The 24,171-nt window shown below is 46.7% G+C and overlaps 1 protein-coding gene across 1 annotated transcript in view; it reads right to left on the bottom strand.

Annotated features, from left to right (window-relative positions):
- The window catches only part of LOC145350506 (basement membrane-specific heparan sulfate proteoglycan core protein-like), a 119,139-nt gene that overhangs the window by 85,851 nt on the left and 9,117 nt on the right, over positions 1-24,171 (bottom strand). The window contains exons 4-5 of the mRNA XM_080199703.1: positions 21,413-21,757; positions 18,817-19,164 (exon numbers count right to left, since the gene is read on the bottom strand). Of these exons, the coding sequence (XP_080055829.1) occupies positions 18,817-19,164; positions 21,413-21,757 (693 nt within the window). The remainder of the gene's footprint in view (positions 1-18,816; positions 19,165-21,412; positions 21,758-24,171) is intronic.

The raw sequence follows: 24,171 nt of genomic DNA, 5'->3' as shown, positions 1-24,171 counted from the left end.
GTTCTGGTCACCTCACTATGAGAAGGCTGTGGAAGCACTGGAGAGAGTGCAGAGGAGATTTACCAGGATGCTGCCTGGTTTGGAGGGTAGGTCTTTTGAGGAAAGGTTGAGGGAGCTGGGGCCTTTCCCTTTCAAGTGGAGGAGGATGAGAGGTGTCTCAACAGAAGTTCATAAGATGATGAGGGGAGTAGGCAGAGTGAACATTCAGAGACGATTTCCTCGGGTGGATGTTACTAGGGGGCATAACTATAAGGTTCATGGTGGGAGATATAGGAGGGACGTCCGAGGTAGATTCTTTACTCAGAGAGTGGTTGGGGTGTGGAATGCACTGCCTGCTGTGATAGTGGAGTCGGACACTTTTGGAACTTTCAAGCAGTTATTGGATAGGCACATGGAGCACACCAGAATGATAGGGAGTGGGATAGCTTGATCTTGGGTTTGGACATAGATCGGCACAACATTGAGGGCCGAAGGGCCTGTACTGTGCTGTACTGTTCTATGTTTCTATGTTTCTACAGTGAGTTGAAAAGAGTGAGAGAAAACACAAACCACAGCTCCAACACCTTACTTTTGTTTGTCCATTTACCAGCCTCTGTCTTCATTCAGACCACATTTCAAACCCATGGAAGGTCAAAATGCAAAAGCTGATACCGGATTGGTGCAAATTCCGATCAATAACAACACCCTGCATTTGTGTAGCACCCTTAACTTCGCAACACATTCCCAGGGTTCCACACACGACAGCAGGAAATATCCGTCAGTGAAAATCCACAACACAACTCAGAAATTCAAATCCGTTTCTGTTTTTATTCAATAAAAATGGAACACAAAGCTAGTATCAGTAATGTTCACCATAAAACTCTCAATGTTCATGCAAAACAAACTGTAATTTCTAATTAAAACAGAAAGTGCTCGATAAACTCAGCAGGTCTGGCAGTGTCTGTGGAGAGAGAAACAGAGTTAATGTTTCGAGTCTGTGTGACTCTTCTACAGAACTGAAGGATAGAAATGTGATGAAGGAGAGAGTTGGAGAGGGGGGTGGAGGAGGTGGAGCAGAATAGAAGGTCAGCGATAGGTCAGAGCTAAGGAGAGATTGACAAAGATATCAGGAATATAATCCAGCGGCAACTGGAGATTCTGTGGAGCATCCGTGAGTCAGAGAGTGTTGTGGATAGCACGTATAGAGAGGGGTCAGACCACAGGCTCAGGCTCCACAGGCAGGAAGGGAATGGGTGACCACCAAACAGAGCAAGAGAGAAAGTCAGGAAGTGCAGGAGTCTCCTGTGACGATTCCCCTGTAAAACAGATATAGCGCTTTGGATACTGTCGGGGGGAATGACTTCTCTGGGGAAAGCATTAGCAGCCAAACTCATTGCACCATGGTTAGTTCTGCTGCAGAGGGGAGGGGTAGAAAGTGTGCCGGTGCTATAGTTACAGGGGATTCAATTGTAAGGGGAATAGACAGGCGTTTCTGTGGCTGCAAACCAGTCTCCAGGATGGTATGTTGCCTCCCTGGTGCTCGGGTCAAGGACGTCTCGGAGCGGCTGCAGGACATTCTGAAAGGGGAGGGCGAACAGCCAGTGGTCGGAGAGCACGTTGGTACAAGTGACATGGGTAAAAAAAGGGATGAGGCCCGAAAAGCAGAATACAGGGAGCGAGGAGAAAAGTTAAGAAGTCTGACCTCAAAGGAGGTGATCTCAGGATTACTACCGGTGCCACGTGCTAGTCAGAGTAGAAATGAGAGGATTTATCGGATAAATATGTGGCTGAAGAGATGGTTTCGGGGGAGGGTTTCAGATTCCTGGGGCATTGGGACCGGTTCTGGGGGAGGTGGGACCTGTACAAATTGGACGGGTTACGCCTGGGCAGGACTGGGACTGATGTCCGAAGGGAGTGTTTGCTGGAGCGGTTGGGGAGGGTTTAAACTAATATGTCAGAGGGATGGGAACCTTTGTAAGGAGTCTGAGAAGGAGGGAGAAGGAGAAAATGTGAGGAGAAGGTTCCAACTACATCAAAAATCAGGAAAAAAGTTAAAAGGAAAAGAGTAAAGGAATTCAGGGATATGGTGAGTGGGCGGCTAAGTGGAGCTGAGTCCACAAAAAGATCAGCCATGATCTTGTTGAATGGCAGAACAGGCTCGAGGGACTGGATGGACTACTCCTGATCCTAGTTGTTATGTTCTAAAGAAGGTATTCGAGTCGTAGAGTCAGAGAGATTTATAACATGGAAACATAGCAACACATTCCCAGGGTTCCACACACGACATGTGGCCTTGGAGGGAGTGCAGAGAAGGTTGACTGGGCTGATACCGGAGATGAGGGGGTTGGACTATGAAGAGAGATTGAATAGACCTCGTTGGGGTTTAGAAGGATGATGGGGGATCTTCTAGAGACTTATAAGATAATGAAGGGGATGGATAGGGTAGAGGTAGAGAGATTCTTCCCGCTTAGAAAGGATAGCAGAACTAGAGGGCACAGCCTCAAAATAAAGGGGGGGTGCAGTTTAGATTGGAGTTGAGGAGGAACATCTTCACTCAAAGGGTGGTGAATCTCTGGAATTCTCTGCCCGTTGAAGTGGTGGAGGCTGCCTCGCTAAATATATTTAAGTCACGGGTAGATAGGTTTCTGATAGACAGGGGAATTAAGGGTTATGGGGAGAAAGCGGGAAAGTGGAACTGATCCACTTCAGATCAGCCATGATCTTATTGAATGGCGGGGCAGGCTTGAAGGGCTAGATGGCCTACTCCTGCTCCTATTTCTTATGTTCTTATACCTCTCATCATTTTATAGACTTCTATCAGGTCTCCCCTCAGCCTCCGCCGCTCCATAGAAAACAAGCCTAGTTTGTCCAGCCTCTCCTTATAGCTCATTGCCTCTAATCCAGGCAGCATCCTGGTAAACCTCTTCTGCATCCTCTCCAAAGCATCCACATCCTTCCTGTAATGTGGCAAATAGAACTGAATGTAAGTCTCTAAGTGTGGCCTCACCAAAGGTTTATAAACTGCAACATGACATCCCGACCCTTGTACTCAATGCCCCGACCAATAAAGGCAAGCATGACATTCACCTTCTTTACCAGCCTATCGACATGTGTGGCCACTTTCAGGGAGCTATGGACTTGAACCCCAAGATCCCTCTGTACATCAGTGCTGTTCAGGGTCCTGCCATTAACTGTATACTTACCCTTAACATTTGATTACCCAAAGTGCAGCACCTCACACTTGCGCGGATTAAACTCCATCTGCCATTTCTCCACCCATATCTGCAGCTGATCTCTATCGTGCTGTATCTTTTGACAATCTTTTACACGACAGTGTGTGTTTAACCCACGCCCATTCACCGCGATGGAAGGAGAACATTCACGTTTGCTGGCTGCTCATTGCCGTGGTTTCTGTGGTCAGCCTGCTCTAACTGCGCTGTTCATTGGCTCCTCACATCAGCTGGAGCCTGACATCCAGAGTATTTAGTACCACTTAAAGCTCAACTATAGGAGCATTGTCACTGCTGGTGATGCTGGGATCATTCACAATACTCTGCAATGTAGGACCCACCCTGGGGGGAGGGGAGAGAAACAGGGGGAGACACACGGAAACTACAGACCCCAACTGAACCCCGAGAGAGTTTTGACGTGAGCCAGTGGGTTGACAGGAGAGGGATGTAAGGGGATGTTTGTGAATGGAGAAAAGATGGAAAGAGCTTCCTTTGCATTCCAGAATGATGCTGGAGTAGTGAATGGTTTTGGGAGGGGATAGCAGGGCCTGATGGTGCCTGAGTGGCCCATCCAATGATGCCAATGATTGGTGAAACCAGTTGTAGCCGTTGCTCTCTGTGAGCCTTGGATTGAAGGGAGTGAGGTGGGTTCATCCCAAGGGGAATAACCATGGGGAGAGAGAGGATTTTACTGATGACAATGGGCTCAAAGGTGGGGCTGAAGGTGTGATTGAGCAGAACAGTGGCTCCAAATGGAGAGGCAAAGGCTGGCCCACTAAGTGTCTGAAAGCTCCTTTAGAAATTACTGACAGATTTTAGGGATTATACCGGAACCCAAACCATTTTTTAAGTTGAATAGAGTTCAGATCCCGGCCAATCAGGATCCAATGGGAATGCTGCAACAGTCTAATGGGGTTGAATGTCCATAAAATACACACGTTTCTATACAGCAAATACACCTGTAATCTGCTTCACCCTGAACTCAATATTATTAAGAATAAATCCAGGCTGATGCAGTAACACTGAAAAATATCACTGTGCACAGCCTTGGGCCTGAACCCTTCACAGGCAGATTGTGGTGTGAGATAAATGCAGACTCATCACTGACAGCATCTCCGCTTATCAGGGGCAGCAGCCTCTCTCAGACTGAAAACTCACACCATTTGTCATTTCTGCTGAAGTGAAGGAGTTGCCCAGAACACATGAATGTGCAGCTATTTCGAGTTGTCTGGGATTTGATTGCTTTATCATCTTAAATATTCACAGGTTGCCATTAGGCATTTTAAAAACTTTTAAGTGAATCAGCTGGATTCCAGAGAGGCAGATTGCAATGATCAGTGAACTGGATATTTAGTTGAAGATTAGTTTTATTAGTGAGTTGAAAAAGTGAGAGAACACACAAACCACACCTCCAACACCTTATTTTTGTTTGTCCATTTATCAGCCTCTACCTTCATTCACACCACATTTCACACCATGGAAGGTCAAAATGCAAAAGCTGATTGACAAATTGGTGCAAAGACAGATCAACAACAACACCCTGCATTTGTGTAGCACCCTTAACTTAGCAACACATTTCCAGGGTTCCACAGATGACATCATTCCGGTAATGTGGCGACCAGTAATGAATGCAGCACTCGAATTGTGTCCAAACCAAAGTTTAATTAAACTGCAACATGACACCCTGACCCTTGTACTCAATGCCCCGACCAATAAAGGCAAGCATGACATTCACCTTCTTTACCAGCCTATCGACATGTGTAACCACTTTCAGGGAGCTATGGACTTGAACCCTAAGATCCCTCTGTACATCAGTGCTGTTCAGGGTCCTGCCATTAACTGTATACTTACCCTTAACATTTGATTACCCAAAGTGCAGCACCTCACACTTGCCCGGATTAAACTCCATCTGCCATTTCTCCACCCATATCTGCAGCTGATCTCTGTCCCACTGTATCCTTTAACAACCTTCTACACAATCCACAACTCCACCTCTCTTTGTATCGTTTGGAAACTTTCTAACCAACCCATCGACGATTTCATCCAAGTCATTTATATGTATCACAAACAGCACAGCTCCCAGTCCGGAACCCTACGGAACTCCACTAGTCACGGACCTGAACCAGATCAGCACCTTCCACCCAGCCTGCAGGTGCAGCAGGTGGTCAGGAAGGCAAATGGGATGCTGGCCTTCATAGCGAAGGGGATCGAATATAAAAGTAGGGAGGTCTTGCTGCAGCTGTATAGGGCACTGGTGAGGCCGCAGCTGGAGTACTGTGTGCAGTTTTGGTCGCCGCACTTACGCAAGGATATTTTGGCCTTGGAGGGAGTGCAGAGGAGGTTTACTTGGCTGATACCGGAGTTGAGGGGGTTGAGCTATGAGGAGAGGCTGAATAAGACATTTGGCATGTTTGGTTTTGCTTGGTTTCATTGGTCAGAATATTGAATAAAAGAGTTGCAACTCTTGTTGAAGTTGTTGAAGACATTGGTGAGGCCACACTTGGAATACTGTGTGCAATTCTGGTCACCCTATTATGGAAAGGATAGTATTAAGAAGGCGTTGTTTAAGAAGGGTGGCAGGCAAAAGGCGGGGAATTATAGGCCGGTTAGTTTAACGTCTGTTGTAGGAAAAATGTTAGAATCCGTGATCAAGGAGAAAATAGCGAGGCATCTTGAGGAGAATTGTTTGGTCGAGCAGACGCAGCATGGTTTCGTTAAGGGGAAGTTGTGTCTGACGAATTTATTGGAGTTCTATGAGGATGTGTCTAGGGCAGTGGATAGAGGAGAGCCGGTGGATGTGGTCTTTCTTGATTTTCAGAAGGCGTTTGACAAGGTGCCTCACAAGAGGTTATTGCAGAAGGTCAGGGGGCATGGAGTTGGGGGTAGGGTGTTAGCGTGGATAGAGGGTTGGCTGTCAAATAGGAGGCAGAGAGTGGAGGGCAATGGGTGCTATTCGGATTGGCGATTGGTGACTAGTGGACTGCCCCAGGGGTCGGTGCTGGGGCCTCAGCTATTTACCATTTATATAGATGATCTGGAGGAGGGAACCAAGTGTAGGGTGTCAAAATTTGCTGATGACACCAAGATTGGTGGAACGGCAAATTGTGCAGAGGTTGTGGAGAGTCTGCAGAAGGATCTAGATAGGCTGGGCGAATGGGCCAGGAACTGGCAAATGGAATTTAATGTTGGCAAATGTGAGGTTGTCCACTTTGGTAGGAATAATGGTAGGAAGGACTATTACTTACGTGGCGAAAAACTGCAGCAGGCGACGGTGCAGAGGGATCTTGGGGTCCTTGTGCATGAGTCGCAAAAACCCAGCCTGCAGGTGCAGCAGGTGGTCAGGAAGGCAAATGGGATGCTGGCCTTCATAGCGAGGGGGATTGAATATAAAAGTAGGGAGGTCTTGCTGCAGCTGTATAGGGCATTGGTGAGGCTGCAGCTGGAGTACTGTGTGCAGTTTTGGTCGCCACACATACGCAAGGATATTTTGGCCTTAGAGGGAGTGCAGAGGAGGTTCACTAGGCTGATACCAGAGTTGAGGGGGTTGAACTATGAGGAGAGGCTGAATAAACTAGGCTTGTACTCGTTAGAGTTTAGAAGAATGAGGGGAGATCTCATTGAGACGTATAAGATGATGAATGGGATGGATAGGATAGAGGTGGAGAGGCTCTTCCCGCTCAGAAAGGACAGTAGGACTAGTGGGCACAGCCTCAAGATAAAGGGGGGGCGGTTTAGAACGGAGTTGAGGAGGAACATCTTCACTCAAAGGGTGGTGAATCTCTGGAATTCTCTGCCCGTTGAAGTGGTGGAGGCTGCCTCGCTAAATATATTTAAGACGCGGGTTGATAGGCAAGGGGATTAAGGGTCATGGGGAGAGGGCGGGAATGTGGAACTGAGACACGACAGATAAGCCATGATCTTATTGAATGACGGGGCAGGCTCGAAGGGTTAGATGGCCTACTCCTTTGAGTGAAGAATTTCTTCCTCAACTCTGTTCAAAACCGTCCCCCCTTTATCTTGAGGCTGTGCCCCGTAGTCCTACTGACCTTTCTCATCTTATACGTCTCAATGAGATCTCCCCTCATTCTTCTAAACTCTGACGAGTACAAGCCTAGTTTATTCAGCCTCTCCTCATAGCTCAACCCCCTCAATTCCAGAATCAGCCTAGTAAACCTCCTCTGCAATCCCTCCAAGGCCAAAATATCCTTGCGTAAGTGCGGCGCCCAATACTGCACACAGTACTCTAGCTGCGGCCTCACCAATGCCCTGTACAGCCGCAGCAAGACCTCCCTACTTTTATATTCAATCCCCCTCGCTATGAAGAGACATCTGGAGGGTACATGAATAGGCAGGGAATAGAGGAGCAGGCTTGATGGGCTGAATGGCCTTCTCCTGCTTTGAATTTGTGTGTTTGTGTGTAAATCCTGAAGGATGTGTTTTGATGAAAGGCCACAAATTGGAAACATATAAAATCCCGATGGGATTGGACAGGCGAAATGTGGGAAGAATGTTCCCGATGTTGGGAAAATCCGGAACTCGGGATCACAGTCTAAGAATAAGGGGTAAGCCATTCAGGACTGAGATGGGGAAGAACTCCTTCACCCAGAGAGTTGTGAACCTGTGGAATTCTCTCCCACAGAAAGCTGTTGGGGCCGGTTCATTAGAAATGTCCAAGAGGGAGCTGGACACGGCCCTTGTGGCTAAAGGGATCAAGGGGGATGGAGAGAGAGTGGGAGAGGGACACTGACAGTGCGTGATCAGCTATGATCATATTGAATGGTGCAGCAGGCTCGAAGGACTGAATGGCCTAATCCTGCAGCAGTTTTCTCTGTTTCTATGTTACCTCGCTCTGTGTGTGCTTCCAGAGCTACTGAGTATTTCCAGATAAAAGCAAAATATCACGGATGCTGGAATCTGAAACAAAAACTGAATGTGCTGGAAAATCTCAGCAGCTCTGACAGTATCTGCGGAGAGAGAATAGAGCCAACATTTCCAGTCTAAAGTCAGCTCTGACAAAGGGTCATCCAGACTCGAAACATTGGCTCTATTCTCTCTCCACAGATACTGTCAGAGCTGCTGAGATTTTCCAGCACATTCTGTTTGTGTGGGAATATTTCCAGAATCCCGCAAATCTCATCAACATTAGAATCTGTGCAGTCGGTCAGGCTGCCCCGTGATAAGGGAATGGGATTGGGAGTCGGGGGTGGGGGGCAATCAGGAGGGAGGGGGGTTGATCGGGGGGGTGGGGGGGCAATCAGGAGGGTGGGGGTTGATCGTGGGGGGTGGGGGAGGGGAGGGGGGAGGAAATGAGCAGCAAAGACAGAGATGTTTGTGATCGGGTGGAGAGTTTCCTGCCTGCTGCTTGTACCAGTGATGACTTTGTCTTGTGGTTTTGCTTTCAGTTGTGAATGCGCGTCACAGCGGAGTACTCTGTGGCACTCTCAGCAACTCTTACTCTCGGCTGGTTTCTGCTTTGACCCTGGAACTGAAGCTCGGCATAACTACACTCCCCTTCACCGGCCTGGAATTCAATAGAAACATTCATCACTAAATATTCTCCAAACGCAACAAAGGAACCTCTCTGTGAACAGATCGAGTTATTTTTAACTGAATGGTTTCTTTCTCTCTCTGGAAGATACTGACGGGCTGTTGGGATGTGCTTTTTATCGACAGCTGCTAATTTGTACAAAGCAAGATCCCACAAAGAGAAATGTGACAGTGACCTGATAATGGGCTGTGATAATGTTGTTTCAGGGATAAATATCACCCAGACATTAAAGAGTGACTCCTCTCCAACCTTCCAAATAGTGCCCTGGGATCTTTTACACCTCAAACACCGACACCACAGAGACTGCAGTGGTTCCAGAAGGCAGCTCACTGCCACCTTCTCAAGGGGTAATTAGGGATGGGCAATAAATGCCGGATCGAGCCAGCAATGCCCATGTCCTGTAAACGGATTGTAAAAATTCCAAAGCCAGTTGAGACAAGCCGCTTTCTCTCCCAACTGGAATCAACAGATTCCATCTTCCTGATCCAAGGCCTATTTGTGTGTTGAGGCTTCTTACAGGAACCGCGACAGGAATCCTTGGGATAATAAATGAATTAAAGAGTAGGGAGATAGTGAAGGAAGTTGGAATTGAGGTGGGTGATCAGCCATGATTGTGTCGAATGGGATAGCAGGTTCAATGGGCTGAATGGCCAACTCCCACTGTTATTGTTTAGGTTTCAGATACAAAACATTTCCAATTCTGTCCAAATTGCACATTTTATATAAATTTCATACATATTGTGGAACTGGTTCTGTACGTTAAACTCCAGAATATTTCTGTGTTGTCTGGGGCAGAGAGTTGACTCAGTGCAGTTGGAAAGCTGCTCTTCCACAGTAATTACTGATGTTACAAGGGGTGGGACCTGTTAGTTACAGAAAGGGAACTAACCACATTCTCAATAACTTGGTGTTTGGTTCAGAATGAAAACACGAGACTTGCTGAGAGTTTTCACAGGCTGCACACAATCTGAAGCAGCTGCTTCACGTTCAGGAACCTTGGATAGATCCCTAAGGTCAGGTGTTTCTCATGGGTTGGTGTAGACTCGATGGGCCGAAGGGCCTCTTCTGTACTGAATGATTCGATGGTTCGAATATGGGCCGGATTTTAGAAATAACAGCAAAATGACCAGAATAGCTCTCAACTCACACAGAAACCCACAGAAAATATGTAGCCAAATTTACCACCGACCACAAAACCCTGTCGAATAGAAACTGCTAGAATGTTTCAAAAGATAGATTCATAGAGTCATCGAGGTTTACAGCATGGAAACAGGCCCTTTGGCCCCACTTGTCCATTCTATCCCTTTTTTCTAAACCACTAGGCTTTTCCCAATTGCCCACATTTGGCCCATATCCCTCTACACCCATCTTACCCATGTAACCGTCTAAATGCTTATTAAAAGAAAAAATTGTACTCACCTCTACTACTGCCTCTAGCAGCTTGTTCCAGACACTCACTACCCTCTGTGTGAAAAATTGCCCCTCTGGACTCTTCTGTATCTCTCCCTTCTCACCTTAAACCTATGCCCTCGAGTTTTAGACTCCCCTACCTTTGGGAAAAGATATTGACTATGTAACTGATCAGTGCCCCTCATTATTTTATAGACCTCTATAAGATCATCTCCTACGCTCCAGGGATAAGAATCTCAGTCTATCCAGCCTCTCCTTATAACTCAAGCCATCAAATCCCAGTCGCATCCTAGTAAATCTTTCCTGCATTCTTTCTAGTTTAATAATATCCTTTCTATGATAGGATGACCAGAATTGGAATTCCAAGTTTGGCCTTACCAATGTCTTGTACAATTGCCTGAAATTTATTTATAATGGGTGCTTATACAAGTCAATGAGTCATCTTAATGTGGCAATGTGTGAGAGCAAAAGGCAGGGAATTATAGGCCGGTTAGTTTAACGTCTGTTGTAGGTAAAATGTTAGAATCCGTCATCAAGGAGGCAATAGCGAGGCATCTTGAGGGGAATTGCTAGATAGAGCAGACGCAGCACTGTTTCGTTAAGGGGAAGTCGTGTCTGACAAAATTACTGGAGTTCTATGAGGATGTGTCTAGGGCGGTGGATAGAGGAGAGCCGGTGGATGTGGTCTTTCTTGATTTTCAGAAGGCGTTTGACAAGGTACCTCACAAGAGGTTATTGCAGAAGGTAAGGGGGCATGGAGTTGGGGGTAGGGTGTTAGCGTGGATAGGGGATTGGCTATCAAATAGGAGGCAGAGAGTTGGGGTTAATGGGTGCTATTCAGATTGGCGGTTGGTGACTAGTGGAGTGCCCCAGGGGTTGGTGCTGGGGCCTCAGCTATTTACCATTTATATAGATGATCTGGAGGAGGGAACCGAGTGTATGGTGTCGAAATTTGCTGATGACACCAAGATTGGTGGAACGGCAAATTGCGCAGAGGGTGTGGAGAGTCTGCAGAAGGATCTAGATAGGCTGGGCGAATGGGCCAGGAAATGGCAAATGGAATTTAATGTTGGCAAGTGCGAGGTGGTCCACTTTGGTAGGAATAATGGTAGGAAGGACTATTACTTATGTGCCGAAAAACTGCAGCAGGCGACGGTGCAGAGGGACCTCGGGGTCATTGTGCATGAGTCGCAAAAACCCAGCCTGCAGGTGCAGCAGGTGGTCAGGAAGGCGAATGGGATGCTGGCCTTCATAGCGAGGGGGATTGAATATAAAAGTAGGGTGCTCTTGCTGCGGCTGTATATGGCATTGGTGAGGCCGCAGCTGGAGTACTGTGTGCAGTTTTGATCGCCGTACTTACGCAAGGATATTTTGGCCTTGGAGGGAGTGCAGAGGAGGTTTACTAGGCTGATACCGGAGTTGAGGGGGTTGAGCTATGAGGAGAAGCTGAATAAACTAGGCTTGTACTCGTTAGAGTTTAGAAGAATGAGGGGAGATCTCATTGAGACGTATAAGATGATGAATGGGATGGATAGGATAGAGGTGGAGAGATTCATCCCGCTCAGAAAGGACAGTAGGGCTAGAGGGCACAGCCTCAAGATAAAGGGGGGGCGGTTTAGAACGGAGTTGAGGAGGAACTTCTTCACTCAAAGGGTGGTGAATCTCTGGAATTCTCTGCCCATTGAAGTGGTGGAGGCTGCCTCGCTCAATATTTTTAAGACGCGGGTTGATGGGTTTTTGATGGGCAAGGGGATTAAGGGTTATGGGGAGAGGACGGGACTGTGGAAGTGAGACACGACAGATCAGCCATGATCTTATTGAATGGTGGGGCAGTCTCGAAGGGCTAGATGGCCTACTTCTGCTCCTATTTCTTATGTTCTTATGTTCCTAGAATGTCTGTGTATGTGCAACATGTTGTCAGATAATAAATAAGAAAATATTTTAATTTTCTATCATTCTAATCCTTGATTATTTTCTTCCAGACCCTGTAATAGGCACTGGGTGAGATTTTCCTGGAAATCGGGAAGGGGGGATAGTGGGTGGGAGAAGTGGTGTTGAAGGCGCTGACAGTAACAGAAACTTTCTCTGATGTAAAGTCCAGCAAAAAAAATCAACCATTGACTGAACCCCACAATAAATTGTTGGCGGGGCGACCTCTGATTCACCGACCCCAGCAGCAACTCAGCATCTCGAGGATCGAGCACCCTCCAGTGCCGGGGGCAATGCCAGGGTACTGACCGGGCATGTCCCTCTCCCCCACCCGGGGGCTTAACCTACCTGTGTGGCCCCAGTGGGTTCCCTTCACCCGGTTCACATTGTGTTCAATCGCTGCTGTAAATCTCACCATCGTGACAGGAGGGGAACCTTTTCATGATATTATAATTTATTGAAATGAGGTTCCCTTTTTGGGCGGGCACATCATTACATCACCGGGATGGGGTGGCGAAAATCACCAGTGAGATTCTCGTTTCCGACTCTCACAAGATTTTGCTGTTTGCGCTCACGGTGAATGCGGGCACAAAGTCACAGAAAGTACGTTCAATCTTTGTCCTTATTGCTATCTTTTAAAAATTGATAGTCTGCTGAAACAAGAAGATGGCTGCTACTAGTCACATGACGACATAGTTTGCCCTTTGTTCTGAAGCTCCCCAGGAGGTACAAGGAAAAATACATTTCCTCAGCCTGTGGAATCTCTCATTTCATTGTACAGACCCCCTGTAATCATGAAACCAGGAGACTCACACATCCAAACTCATTGTGCCCACAGAGCTGCTAACGGACTCACAGCTCGGACCCTCCGAGTCCATTTCAAAAGGGGAGCGTGGATGGCCATTTGGAACTGATAAGCTCATCGTTCCAGCAGAGTTAGAGAGTCAGTCGAGACAATGAATTTATGACACAAGACCCTCAGTGTCTGCACACGTGAGGGTGTGTGAGTGTCAGGGTGTGTGTGTGTGAGGGTGTGTGTTTATCTGAGGGTGTGTGTGTGTCCGTGACGGTGTGTGTGAGGGTGTGTGTGTGAGGATGTGGGTGTGAGAAGGTATATGAGGGTGGGTCTAAGTGTGTGTGTGAGTGTGTGTGTGTGTCTGTGCGTGTGTGTCAGAATGTCTATATAAGGGTCTATGCATGAGTGTGTATGCCTGTGAGAGGGTGACTGAGAGAGGGTGCGTGTGTGGATGTGTGCGAGTGTGTGAGAGTATATTTGTGGGAGTGTGCAGCGGTGTGTATGAGGGTGCTTGCGAAGGTTCGTGTGAGGGTGTTTGTCAGGGTGTTTGTGAGGGAGTGTGTGTGGGTGTATGTGAGGGTGTGAGGGCAGGTGTGGTGGAGAGAGAAGTTGTGAACATTCCTCTCCAGGTTGAAGTTCACTTTCGGAGTTTATGATAACTCGAGTTTCCTGCAGTTTCTTCGGAAATTGGTTCACACAAACCAAAGGATTTGGAAAAGATGCCGCCACATTCTTCAAAAAGAATTGAAAAGTGCTTCTGCTGACAGACAGGTGGTGTGGGGAACTCAGTGCAGGTTGTTCTCACTCTCCTGTCTGGAACACTGCAATGATTTGTCATTCTTACAGTAATATGGATGGTGCTCCTGTGGAGTACAATGTACTGCCTATTTTGGAAGCAGTTTGCAAAGCTGAAGTATGAAAAATACAGTAAAACACAACAGCTGGACGACATTTCCTTACCAAGGCAGAAGAAGCTGCTCCTCGTTTGCTGCGCTGGGTTTGATCTAAAAGGGAACACAACGATGTTACTTCCGAATAGATCCACGGAAAGATGGAGCTTTTGAAACTTGGAATGAGAGCGATTGGAAAATGCCCGTGTCACCTTGGGCAGTTTTCTCAGAGTGAAGCTAATGGGGGAGATGGGGATTATTCTCCATCAGCTGCACTGTCTTCAAAAACTCATCATCCAAATCAGAATCTCACTCAACAGGAGGAGGCCATTCTCCCCATTCAGCCTGTACTAGCTCATTAACAGAGCCATTGTGCTTCATCCCACATTCCTGCTTTTTATCCACAATCCTGGAAATTCCTCATCCTCCAGCACTTGTCCAACTCTCTTTTCCCATTATTTCTGGAATCAGCTTCCACCACATTCCCAGCTCGAGTATTCCACATCCCGACAACTCTCATTTCTCCCCATCTGCCCTCTAGATCTTTACCCAGTGATTTGAAATCGATGATCGCTGGTTACTGATCCGTTCACCAGAGGGAATAGATTTTCTCTCTATCAAAACCTCACCATCTTTAAACTCTTTACTGGGTCAGATCTGAGCCTTCTCTATCCCGAGGAATCCCTCTGTGAACGGACAATGTGCTCCATCTACAAAGGCATGATCACTACATGCTGGTGACACAGAGGAGGCTGTTCCTTCCTGGAAGTTTCTATCTCTTTGGAGCCACTGGCTGCAGCATTGCCAGACTGAGGGGGTGTTTCACAGTGCAGCGACAAGGCTGGGGGCAGCCTCCTGCCATCTTCATTCTGTAGGATGTAGATTTACAACCTTTCACAGGAAATTCTGTCAGTCAGACAATGAATTGGTCAAATTATTAGCAAGTTAATTACATCACAAAACTATCAACATCAAAGGGACATCTGGGATTGAGAGTAATTCCTGCCAAACTTTGCAATAATGATTGAATTAGTTTACTTACTATCCACTGTTGCGTACACAGGGTTCTGGTCTCCATCAGGAACCCTAAAGAAATGCCACACATTAGCTTCATTGAGGCTTTACCACAGAACAGCGCTGTAATATTCACACTCTGGGTGGAGATGCAGTTTAGATTTTTCAACATGGATTTCCCATCTGAGTTTTTTATGGAAGATTTCACGGATGAACAAGATCGATCGATTCATTCCCTAAATAAACAGAACTTGCTCTGGCAATAACACAAAGAATTTGACCAAAATCAGAAGGCATGCTGGGAAGCTTGATCAGGATGGGTAAATATGATTGGATTGTTGCCTTGTGGGGAGGGTAATGGCTGAAGTAGGCTGCTTACACAGAGTGTCCATTCGAACTGTTCTCACTTGGTCTGAGCATCATGAGGGACTGTGCAGCTAGCGAGACACAGGCATGAAACCAGCGCTCTGATCGAGTTCATTAGGTGGGCTCGGTGGGGAATTATCCAGCTCTTATATCCTGAGGGTGATGTTTCGTACTTTAACTGTTCAAACCTTCCTGACTCTCAGCAGCAGTTAGGTGCCTGTTGGTCAGTGCTGGAGTCAGTGTGATGCTGTGACAGTTGGAGATGACTGGCACCAGTTGAGTGTCTGGACATGTGTGGCTCTCATCAGTAGCAGGTCACTCCCCGTGAACTGTACGCTACAAGGGAAAAGTTACTGCTCACTGAAAGCAGCAAGTTATAAAATAGTGCCCCTGTCCAGTTACAGCAACAGACGCAAGATGAATCATATTTACCTTGGTGTGGAGTTCCTTGCTGAACAGAACCTTTTTTTCACAAGATAACCCATGAGAGGAGCAACGCAGAACAAGACAACCAAGGACAGAATGATAGCCAGGCTTAACACAACGGGATCTGAAGTACAGAGACTGTTGTAGGATGATTCTTCTGTAAAATATCAGAATGTTACACACACTACAGCTTCAGTTTGAGTAATGTACATCGACCGGAATGGATATAAAATCAGACAGAATCTGTTTCCGTCAGTTTCTGCTGAACACATTCGGGTAAAATTGTCCCTTTCATACGGGGCAAGTTAACAGCCTGGAATGAAAGGCCAGTGCCACAGAATGGCTTCTTCCTCTAACATTGTTGCCTTTTTTTATGGATCTGAAAGAAGTCCAAAGATCAGTCGTACAGCAGGGCAGAGACCCCTGATCCAATGGCAGTTTGCACCAATACCAAAGAATCGCAGGGGAACATTCAAAAAAATCCCAGAACTTCCAAACGCTTGTTTGTGTGAAGTTGGGAGGATGAGGAATGATCCGCCTTCCCCTGCCTGTCCACACTCACCAAACCTCACTCACTCAGCAACCATCTCTCCAGTGCTGCACCCAGAGGGATGTGGATGCTCCATTGTTAAATACATTTAAGGCTGGAATAGAGAGATTTTGCTCTGTCGGGGAATTCAGAGATACGGTGACAGAGAGACGGGGTTTAACTGGAGTTGACAGATGCACCTCTGCAATTTCAACCCCAGGAATTAAACTTGAAGTTGGGCACATTTCTTCCATCGACAATGTGTTGAAGTTAGTATTGATTTGGAACCTACATTGTCTGTCTAAAATATAACAAAAGGATGGTGATGCTATCTAAAGTTCGATGTAATTAAAAAAGGCCCAGATAGAGTGGACGTGGAGAGGATGTTTCTACTGGTGGGAGAGACTGGAACTCGAGGGCACAACCTCAGAGTGAAGGAACACTCCTTTAAAACTGAGATGAGAAGGAATTTCTTCAGCCAGAGAGTGGGGAATCTGTGGAACTCATTGCCACACAGGGTTGTGGAGGCCAGGTCATTGAGTGTCTTTAACACAGAAATAGACAGGTTTTTGATCAGTAAGAGGATCCTGGGCTATTGGGAGAAGGCAGGAGAATGGGGATAAATATCCTATCAGCCATGATTGAATGGCAGAGCAGACTCGATGGGCCGAGTGGACTAATTCTACTCCTATATCTTATGGTCTGATGGTCGTATGGTGAGCAGGCAGACAGGGAGCAGATAAAGTTCAACACGGAGAAATGTGAGGAGATACATGTCGGTGGGAAGAACATAAAGAGACAATGTAAATAAGGGTTACAAATCTAAAGGGGATGCAGAAACAGAGGCAGCTGAGTATGTGAATGTATAATTCATTGAAGCTGACAGGACAGGTGGAGAGAGCAGTTAATAAAGCACACAGTCTCCTGGGCTTTGGAGAAGGATTGTAGAAATTAGGACTGATTTCCATGGGGGAGAGAAGGTGGAGAGGAGATTTGACACATATTCAAAACCATTGGAGATCTGACAAGAGATCGGGAGAAACTGTTCACATTGTGTAGGGTTCGAGAACCACAGGGAATCAAAATAAAGCAATTTATCAAAGTGAAATTAAGAAAAAACATTTTCACACAGCGAGTGGTGAGGATCTGGAATGTACTGTCTGAGAGTGTGGTGGAGACAGGTTCAGCAAGAAGTCTCACAAAACCAGGTTAAAGTCCAACAGGTTTATTTAGTTGCAGAAGCCACTAGTTTTTGGAACGCTGCTCCTTTATCAGGTAACTGGGAGCTCTGTTCACAAACAGGACAGATAAAGAAACAAACTCAATTTTCAAAAGAATGTTTGGAATGTGAGTCTTTACTGGTAATCATGTCTTAAAGGTACAGACAATGTGAGTGGAGAGAGGGTTAAGCTCAGGTTAAAGAGATGTGTATTGTCTCCAGCCAGGACAGTTAGTGACACTTTGCAAGCCCTACTTCTTGCCTTCAAACAATTGCACAACCTCAAACAGACAATTGTCTGTAGCAAACTCCCCAGCCTTCAGGAGAACAGTGACCATGACACAACACATCCCTGCCACAGCAACCTCTGCAAGGCTTAATGGATCATCGGCACAGATGCCATCATCTCACGTGAGAACACAACCCAGGTACTCGGTAAACTTGCAACTCGGCCAACGTTGGCTACCTGAAACCCTGCAGGAAAGGATGTCTTGTGGAGTGGTATATTGGGAGGCCGTGCAGACGCTATGACAATAGATGAATGAACACTGCTCAACAACCACCAGGCAATAGTGTTCTCTTCCTGTTGGGGAACACTTCAGCAGTCACAGGCATTCGTCCTCTGATCTTCGTGTAAGCGTTCTCCAAGGTGGCCTTCACAACACATGACAATGCAGAGTTGCTGAGCAGAGACTGATAGCCAAGTTCCGCACACATGAGGACGGCCTCAACCGGGATCTTGGGTTCATGTCACACTATCTGTAACCCCCATGACTTGCCTGGGTTTGCAAAATCTCACTAACTGTCCTGCTGGAGATAATACACATCTCTTTATCCTGTGCTTAACCCTCTCTCCACTCATATTGTCTGTGACTTTAAGACTTGATTACCTGCAAAGACTCACATTCCAACCATTAATTTGTAAATTGAGTTTGTGTCTTTATGGACCCTGTTTGTGAACAGGACACCCACTTACCTGATGATGGAGCAGCCTCCAAAAGCTAATGGCTTGAGTGATCAAATAAACCTGTTGGACTTTACCCTGGTGTTGTCAGACTTGTTACTGTGTTTACCCCAGCCCAACGACGGCATCTCCACATCATGGAGACAGATTCACACAGCGAGTGGTAAGGCTCTGGAATGTACTGTCTGAGAGTGTGGTGGAGACAGGTTCAACTGAAGCATTCAAAATGGAATAAGAATGTTATCTGAAGTGGGGAAATGTTCAGGGTTCCAGGGAGAAGGCAGGGGAATGGCGTGAGGGGAGTTGGTCATTCAGAGCGATGGTGAAGACGTGATGGACCGAATGGTCTCCTCTGCCATTCTGCGATTCAGTTTCTCACTGATGTCCCTCCAGGCCTGACTTCTGAACCAGCCCAACCTAATTCAATCTTTGGAATGAAGGCCTGGATGAGCACTCTGCCATTCTGTATGCTTCCTTCCATTCCAGGCACACACCAGTCACTCAGCATTGACTTACCAGTGACATTGAGCTGGGTCCCTGCTCCATGGATGTAGCTCCACACACTGCATCTGTACACAGCTGTATCACTGAGGGTCACATTCACAATGGTCAGAATGTAGCTGTTGCTGCTGACATTCCGGGAAGGCTGGAAACGGTGGTGGGAATCCCGGGACTTGGTAATGGTGCCATTCACAAACTGGCTGATCAGCCACTCAGTGTGGTAGCCAGCTCTCTGGTAATGCCAGTGGACATCAGTGTCAATCACACTGGCATTGTACATGGCACATTGTAAGTCGACAGCCTGACCCTCTGGCACCTTGCTGACTGTTGGATACTGCATGAGGACTGGGTCAGACAATGGAGCTGTTAATATTGAGAAAGAAAAATCATAGAACTTGAAATGCAACATTTTAGAAATCTTCTTCTGGTTACAATAATGATTTGCAGAGAATTTCCTGTAAAATAATTACAGTGTGACCACACACGGGCTGATTTACTGCTGCTAATCCTCTTCTTTACCCCATCCTATCAATCTGACCTGGATTTTCCCCTTCTGGGATTGTTGGGAATTGGTAAAAAGAGACACAGGGATCCGGAACTTATCCCTCCATTATCGACCTGTCCTGCCCCCTTCAGCGACCTGTGGAAATTCATTCCAAGATCCCACTCTTCTTTATAACCCTCAAGCCTCCTCCATGCCCCATCATATCCCTCCAGACCCTCATGCTTGCTGCAACTCCATGCCCCTTCCATTGCCCCATGGATGCTCCACACCCACTCTCCCAGTATTCTCCACACATAGAAGCAATGTGCTACAAGCACATCTGGGAAATCATTGAAATGTTTCTGAAACTGACACAATGAGCAAAGAGGCTTTGAAATTCTGCTTCAGAAAAAAAACTATTCATCTTACAACCTCAGAAAAGTGTCAAATAAATATTGGCATTCGCGGTGTCAACAGGTAAAGTTTTATTCCTTTTAAGGTGTCTTAACTGTGTTCAAGTAGACAAACAGGCATTGAAAAACCACAAAGAAAGAAACTGCTTGAAGCTTCCGAAATGCCTATCATAAATAGGAGCACTTTGCTTCAAATCATGTTAATACTATCTAACTGACTAGCTCCATAGTCAGTTTGGAATTCAGCCAAGCATTCATAATCGGTCCATCTGATAACTCCATCAACAGTAGCATATTAAACAGATAGCCAGACAGTAGTTTCTGGAGATGAAATGGCCTGGCACTTGGTTCTGCTCCTTCTACAAATCCCAGCCTCAATTCTCTATCGCAGGATGTGGACATTGTTGCCTCGGCTAACGTATGTTCATCATCCCCAAGACACTTCCTATTCCTGCTACCCAGCAGTGTGCCAAACTTGGAACCTCACCCATTCCTCCTCCTTGACCGCAGCCTCCATTGCTTCCCTGCTCATTTCTCATGTCCAACATCATATTCCCAGAAACCCTGAATTCCCTGAATCCCACCCTGCTCACTGCTTTCCTCAACTTTTCCTCTCCACCCACAGTCATACCCGGCACAAAGGAAGATGGTTGGAGGTCAATTATCTCAGCTCCAGGACATCACTGCAGGAGTTCCTCAGGGTAGTGTCCTCGGCCCAACCATCTTCAGCTGCTTCATCAATCACCTTCCCTCCATCATAAGGTCAGGAGTGGGGATGTTCATTAATGATTGGACCATTCATTACTCCTCCATTACTGAAGCAGCCTGTTCCTGCACACAGCAAGACCTGGACAGCATTCAGACTTGGGCTGATATGTGGAAGGTAACATTTCCCCACATAATGTGACCTTGCACCTCCAATAACACTCAAGAAGCTTGACCCCATCCAGAACAAAGCCAATGTGTTTGATTGGGACACCACCCATCACATTAAACATTCACTCCCACCACCATGGACACACAGTGACAGCCGTGTGTACCATCTACAAGATGCACTGCAGCAACTCACCAAGGCTCCTTTAACAGAACCTTCTAAACCCATAACCTCTACCATTTCTGTGCTCTGTGACTCTGTAACTTGATGACTTTGACTCTAAAAGGACAAGGGCAGCAGGCACATGGGGAACACCACCACCTGGAGGCTTCTCTCCCAGACACTCACCATCCTGACTTGGAAATATATCACCGTTCCTTCACTGTCACTGGGTCAGAATCCTGGATTTTCCAATCCTGACAGCACTGTGGATGTACCTACACCACATGGGCTGCAACAGATCAAGAGGTTGTTTCATCACCACCTTCTGAAGGGTAACTAGGGATGGACCCTAACCAGTAATGCCCACCAAGAATGAATATAAAACAGAAACAGCTGGAGATAGCGCTCTGACAAAAAGCTGAGTAAACAAAGGAGAGGGAGAAAGATTAGAAACAAATAGAAACAGAGAAACAGAGAAAATGTCAAAGAATTCAAGACTGAGAAATCAGGAGCGATGCACAATTTTTATTCTTTGATAAAAGTGCATGAGATCACCCAGTCTATTTTTCTAATGTGTTCCCTTTACCCCAGGGGTTTGTGATATTTCTCACATACTCACTTCCCACACAGTCACAAGTGGTCATGACTTCAGGAGATTGTTATGTAAACTGGACTTACTGGTTACATTCAGCTGTGTCCCATTGCCACTGATATCTCCCCACACTGAGCAGTAATAGACGGCAGTGTCACTGGGCTGCACCATGGTGATTGTCAGAATGAAACTGTTATTGGAGGTGTGTCTGGAAGGCTGGAATCGCTCAGTGATACCGGGGCTCCGGTGCATGTTATTCCCTGTATCCTGTGTTAAAACTCTCTCCCTATCTTTCCCAGGTAGCTCCCGGTACCAGTGAACATCAGTGTGTGTCACTGCGGCGTTCCTCACGGTGCACTGTAACCGTGCAGTCTGACCCTCTGTGACACGTTCCACACTCGGAGACTGGATAAGGACTGGAACATTCACACCTTTAAACAGAGGAAAAACAAATCAGTGAGTGAGAGAAATCAGTGAGTGACAGAAATCAGTGAGAGACAGAAATCAGTGAGTTAAATTCCAAGCTGAAGATTTCAAATTGCCGTGAGTTTTTAAAGGGACAGTCCAGGCAGTAGAGTTTCTGTGTTAAAGTGAGAAAGTCTCTGTTCTCCTGATGTTAACATAGAACATAGAACACTGCAGCACAAATAGGCCCTTCAGCCCACGAGTTGCGCCGATCACATCAACACCTACCAATCTATAGACTATCTATAACCCCCAATCCCATTAAACCCCATATACTCATCCAGAAGTCTTTGAAAAGACCCCAGCGAGTTCGCCTCCACCACCACTGACGGCAGCCGATTCCACTCACTCACCACCCTCTGAGTGAAAAACTTACCCCTGACATCACTTCTGTACTTTCCTCCCCGCACCTTAAATCTGTGTCCTCTCTTAGCGACCATTTCAACCCGGGGAAATAGCCTCTGAGAATCCACCCTATCTATTCCTCTCAACATTTTATAAACTTCTATCAGGTCGCCTCTCAACCTTCGTCTCTCCAGGGAAAAGAGTCCCAGCTCCCTCAACCTATCTTCATAAGGCATGCCTCCCAGTCCAGGCAACATCCTTGTAAATCTCCTCTGTACCCTTTCAATAGCTTCTACGTCTTTCCTATAGTGAGGCGACCAGAACTGCGCACAGTACTCCAGATGAGGCCTGACAAGGGTCTTATAAAGTTGCAGCATTACCTCCTGATTCCTAAACTTAATCCCTTTATTAATGAAGGCCAGTACACCATACGCCTTCTTGACCACATCCTCCACCTGCGAGGTCGATTTAAGAGTCCTATGGACCCGGACCCCAAGATCCTTCTGCTCTTCAACACTACTAAGACTCCTGCCCTTGATAGTGTACTCGTTCATCCCGTTGGTTCTGCCAAAATGGACGACTACACACTTATCCGCGTTGAAGTCCATCTGCCACTTCTCCGCCCAGTCCTGCATCCTATTTATGTCCTGCTGCAACTTCTGACATCCTTCCAGACCATCCACAACACCACCGACCTTCGTGTCATCAGCGAACTTACTTTCCCATCCCTCCACTTCCTCATCTAGGTCATTTATGAAAATGACAAACAGCAAGGGTCCTAGAACAGATCCCTGGGGCACTCCACTGGTGACTGACCTCCATGCCGAAAAAGACCCACCCACAACCACTCTCTGCCTTCTGCAGGCAAGCCAGTTCTGGATCCACAAGGCCAAAGGCCCTTGGATCCCATGCCCTCTCACCTTCTCAAGAAGTCTTGCATGGGGGACCTTATCAAACGCCTTGCTGAAGTCCATGTATACCACGTCCACTGCACTTCCTTCGTCAATGTGTTCAGTCACATTTTCGAAGAACGCAACCAGGCTCGGAAGGCACGACCTGCCCTTGACAAATCCATGCTGACTATTTCTGATCATGTCAAACCTCTCCAAATGCTCGTAAATCTTGTCCCTCAGAAGCCTCTTCATCAGCTTACCAACCACTGAGGTCAGACTCACCGGTTGGTAATTTCCCGGGCTATCTCTGTTCCCTTTCTTGAAAATAGGAACTACATCCGCAATCCTCCAATCTTCCGGAACCTCTCCCGTCTCCATTGACGACGCAAAGATCATCGCCAGGGGATCTGCAATCACTTCCCTCGCCTCCCACAGTATCCTGGGGTACATCCCATCTGGTCCCGGCGACTTATCTATCTTGATAGAATTCAAAAGTTCTAATACATCCTCCTCCTTAATATTCACATACACAATCTTTTCCATCTTTTAGATAGGGTGGATAGTAATAGCCTTTTTCCTCTGATGGAGAAATCTAGCACGAGGGGGCATGGCTTTAAATTAAGGGGTGGTAGTTATAGGACGGATGTCAGGGGTAGGTTCTTTACCCAGAGGGTGGTGAGGGATTGGAATGCCCTGCCTGCTGCAGTTGTAAATGCGCCTAGTTTGGGGACGTTTAAGAGATCCATGGATAGGTTTATGGACGAGAAGGGATTGGTTTAGGTTCGTGGGTCATTGTTTTGTAACTGGTCGGCGCAACATCGTGGGCCGAAGGGCCTGTTCTGCGCTGTAATGTTCTATGTTCTATGTTCTATGTGTTCTATCTGCTACAAATCCGTAGCAAAATCTCCCAGATCAGTTTCCACTGTGAATACTGAGGCAAAGTACTCATTAAGCACCTCTGCCATTTCTTCTGGTTCCACACAGACCTTTCCCCCTTCACTTTTTATAGGTCCTATCCCTTCTCTTCTCATCCTTTTACCTTTCACATATTTATAGAAGGCCTTGGGATTCTCCTTAATCTTACCCGCCAAGGTCTTCTCATGACCCCTTCTGGCTCTCCTAATTTCCCTTTTAAGCTCCTT

This window comes from Carcharhinus amblyrhynchos, chromosome 12, assembly GCF_965287045.1.
Source record: "Carcharhinus amblyrhynchos chromosome 12, sCarAmb.v2.hapA, whole genome shotgun sequence".
In the NCBI taxonomy this organism is placed as follows: domain Eukaryota; kingdom Metazoa; phylum Chordata; class Chondrichthyes; order Carcharhiniformes; family Carcharhinidae; genus Carcharhinus; species Carcharhinus amblyrhynchos.
The sequence above is the reverse complement of the archived record's forward strand: the minus strand, read 5'-3'. Positions and strand labels throughout refer to the sequence as shown.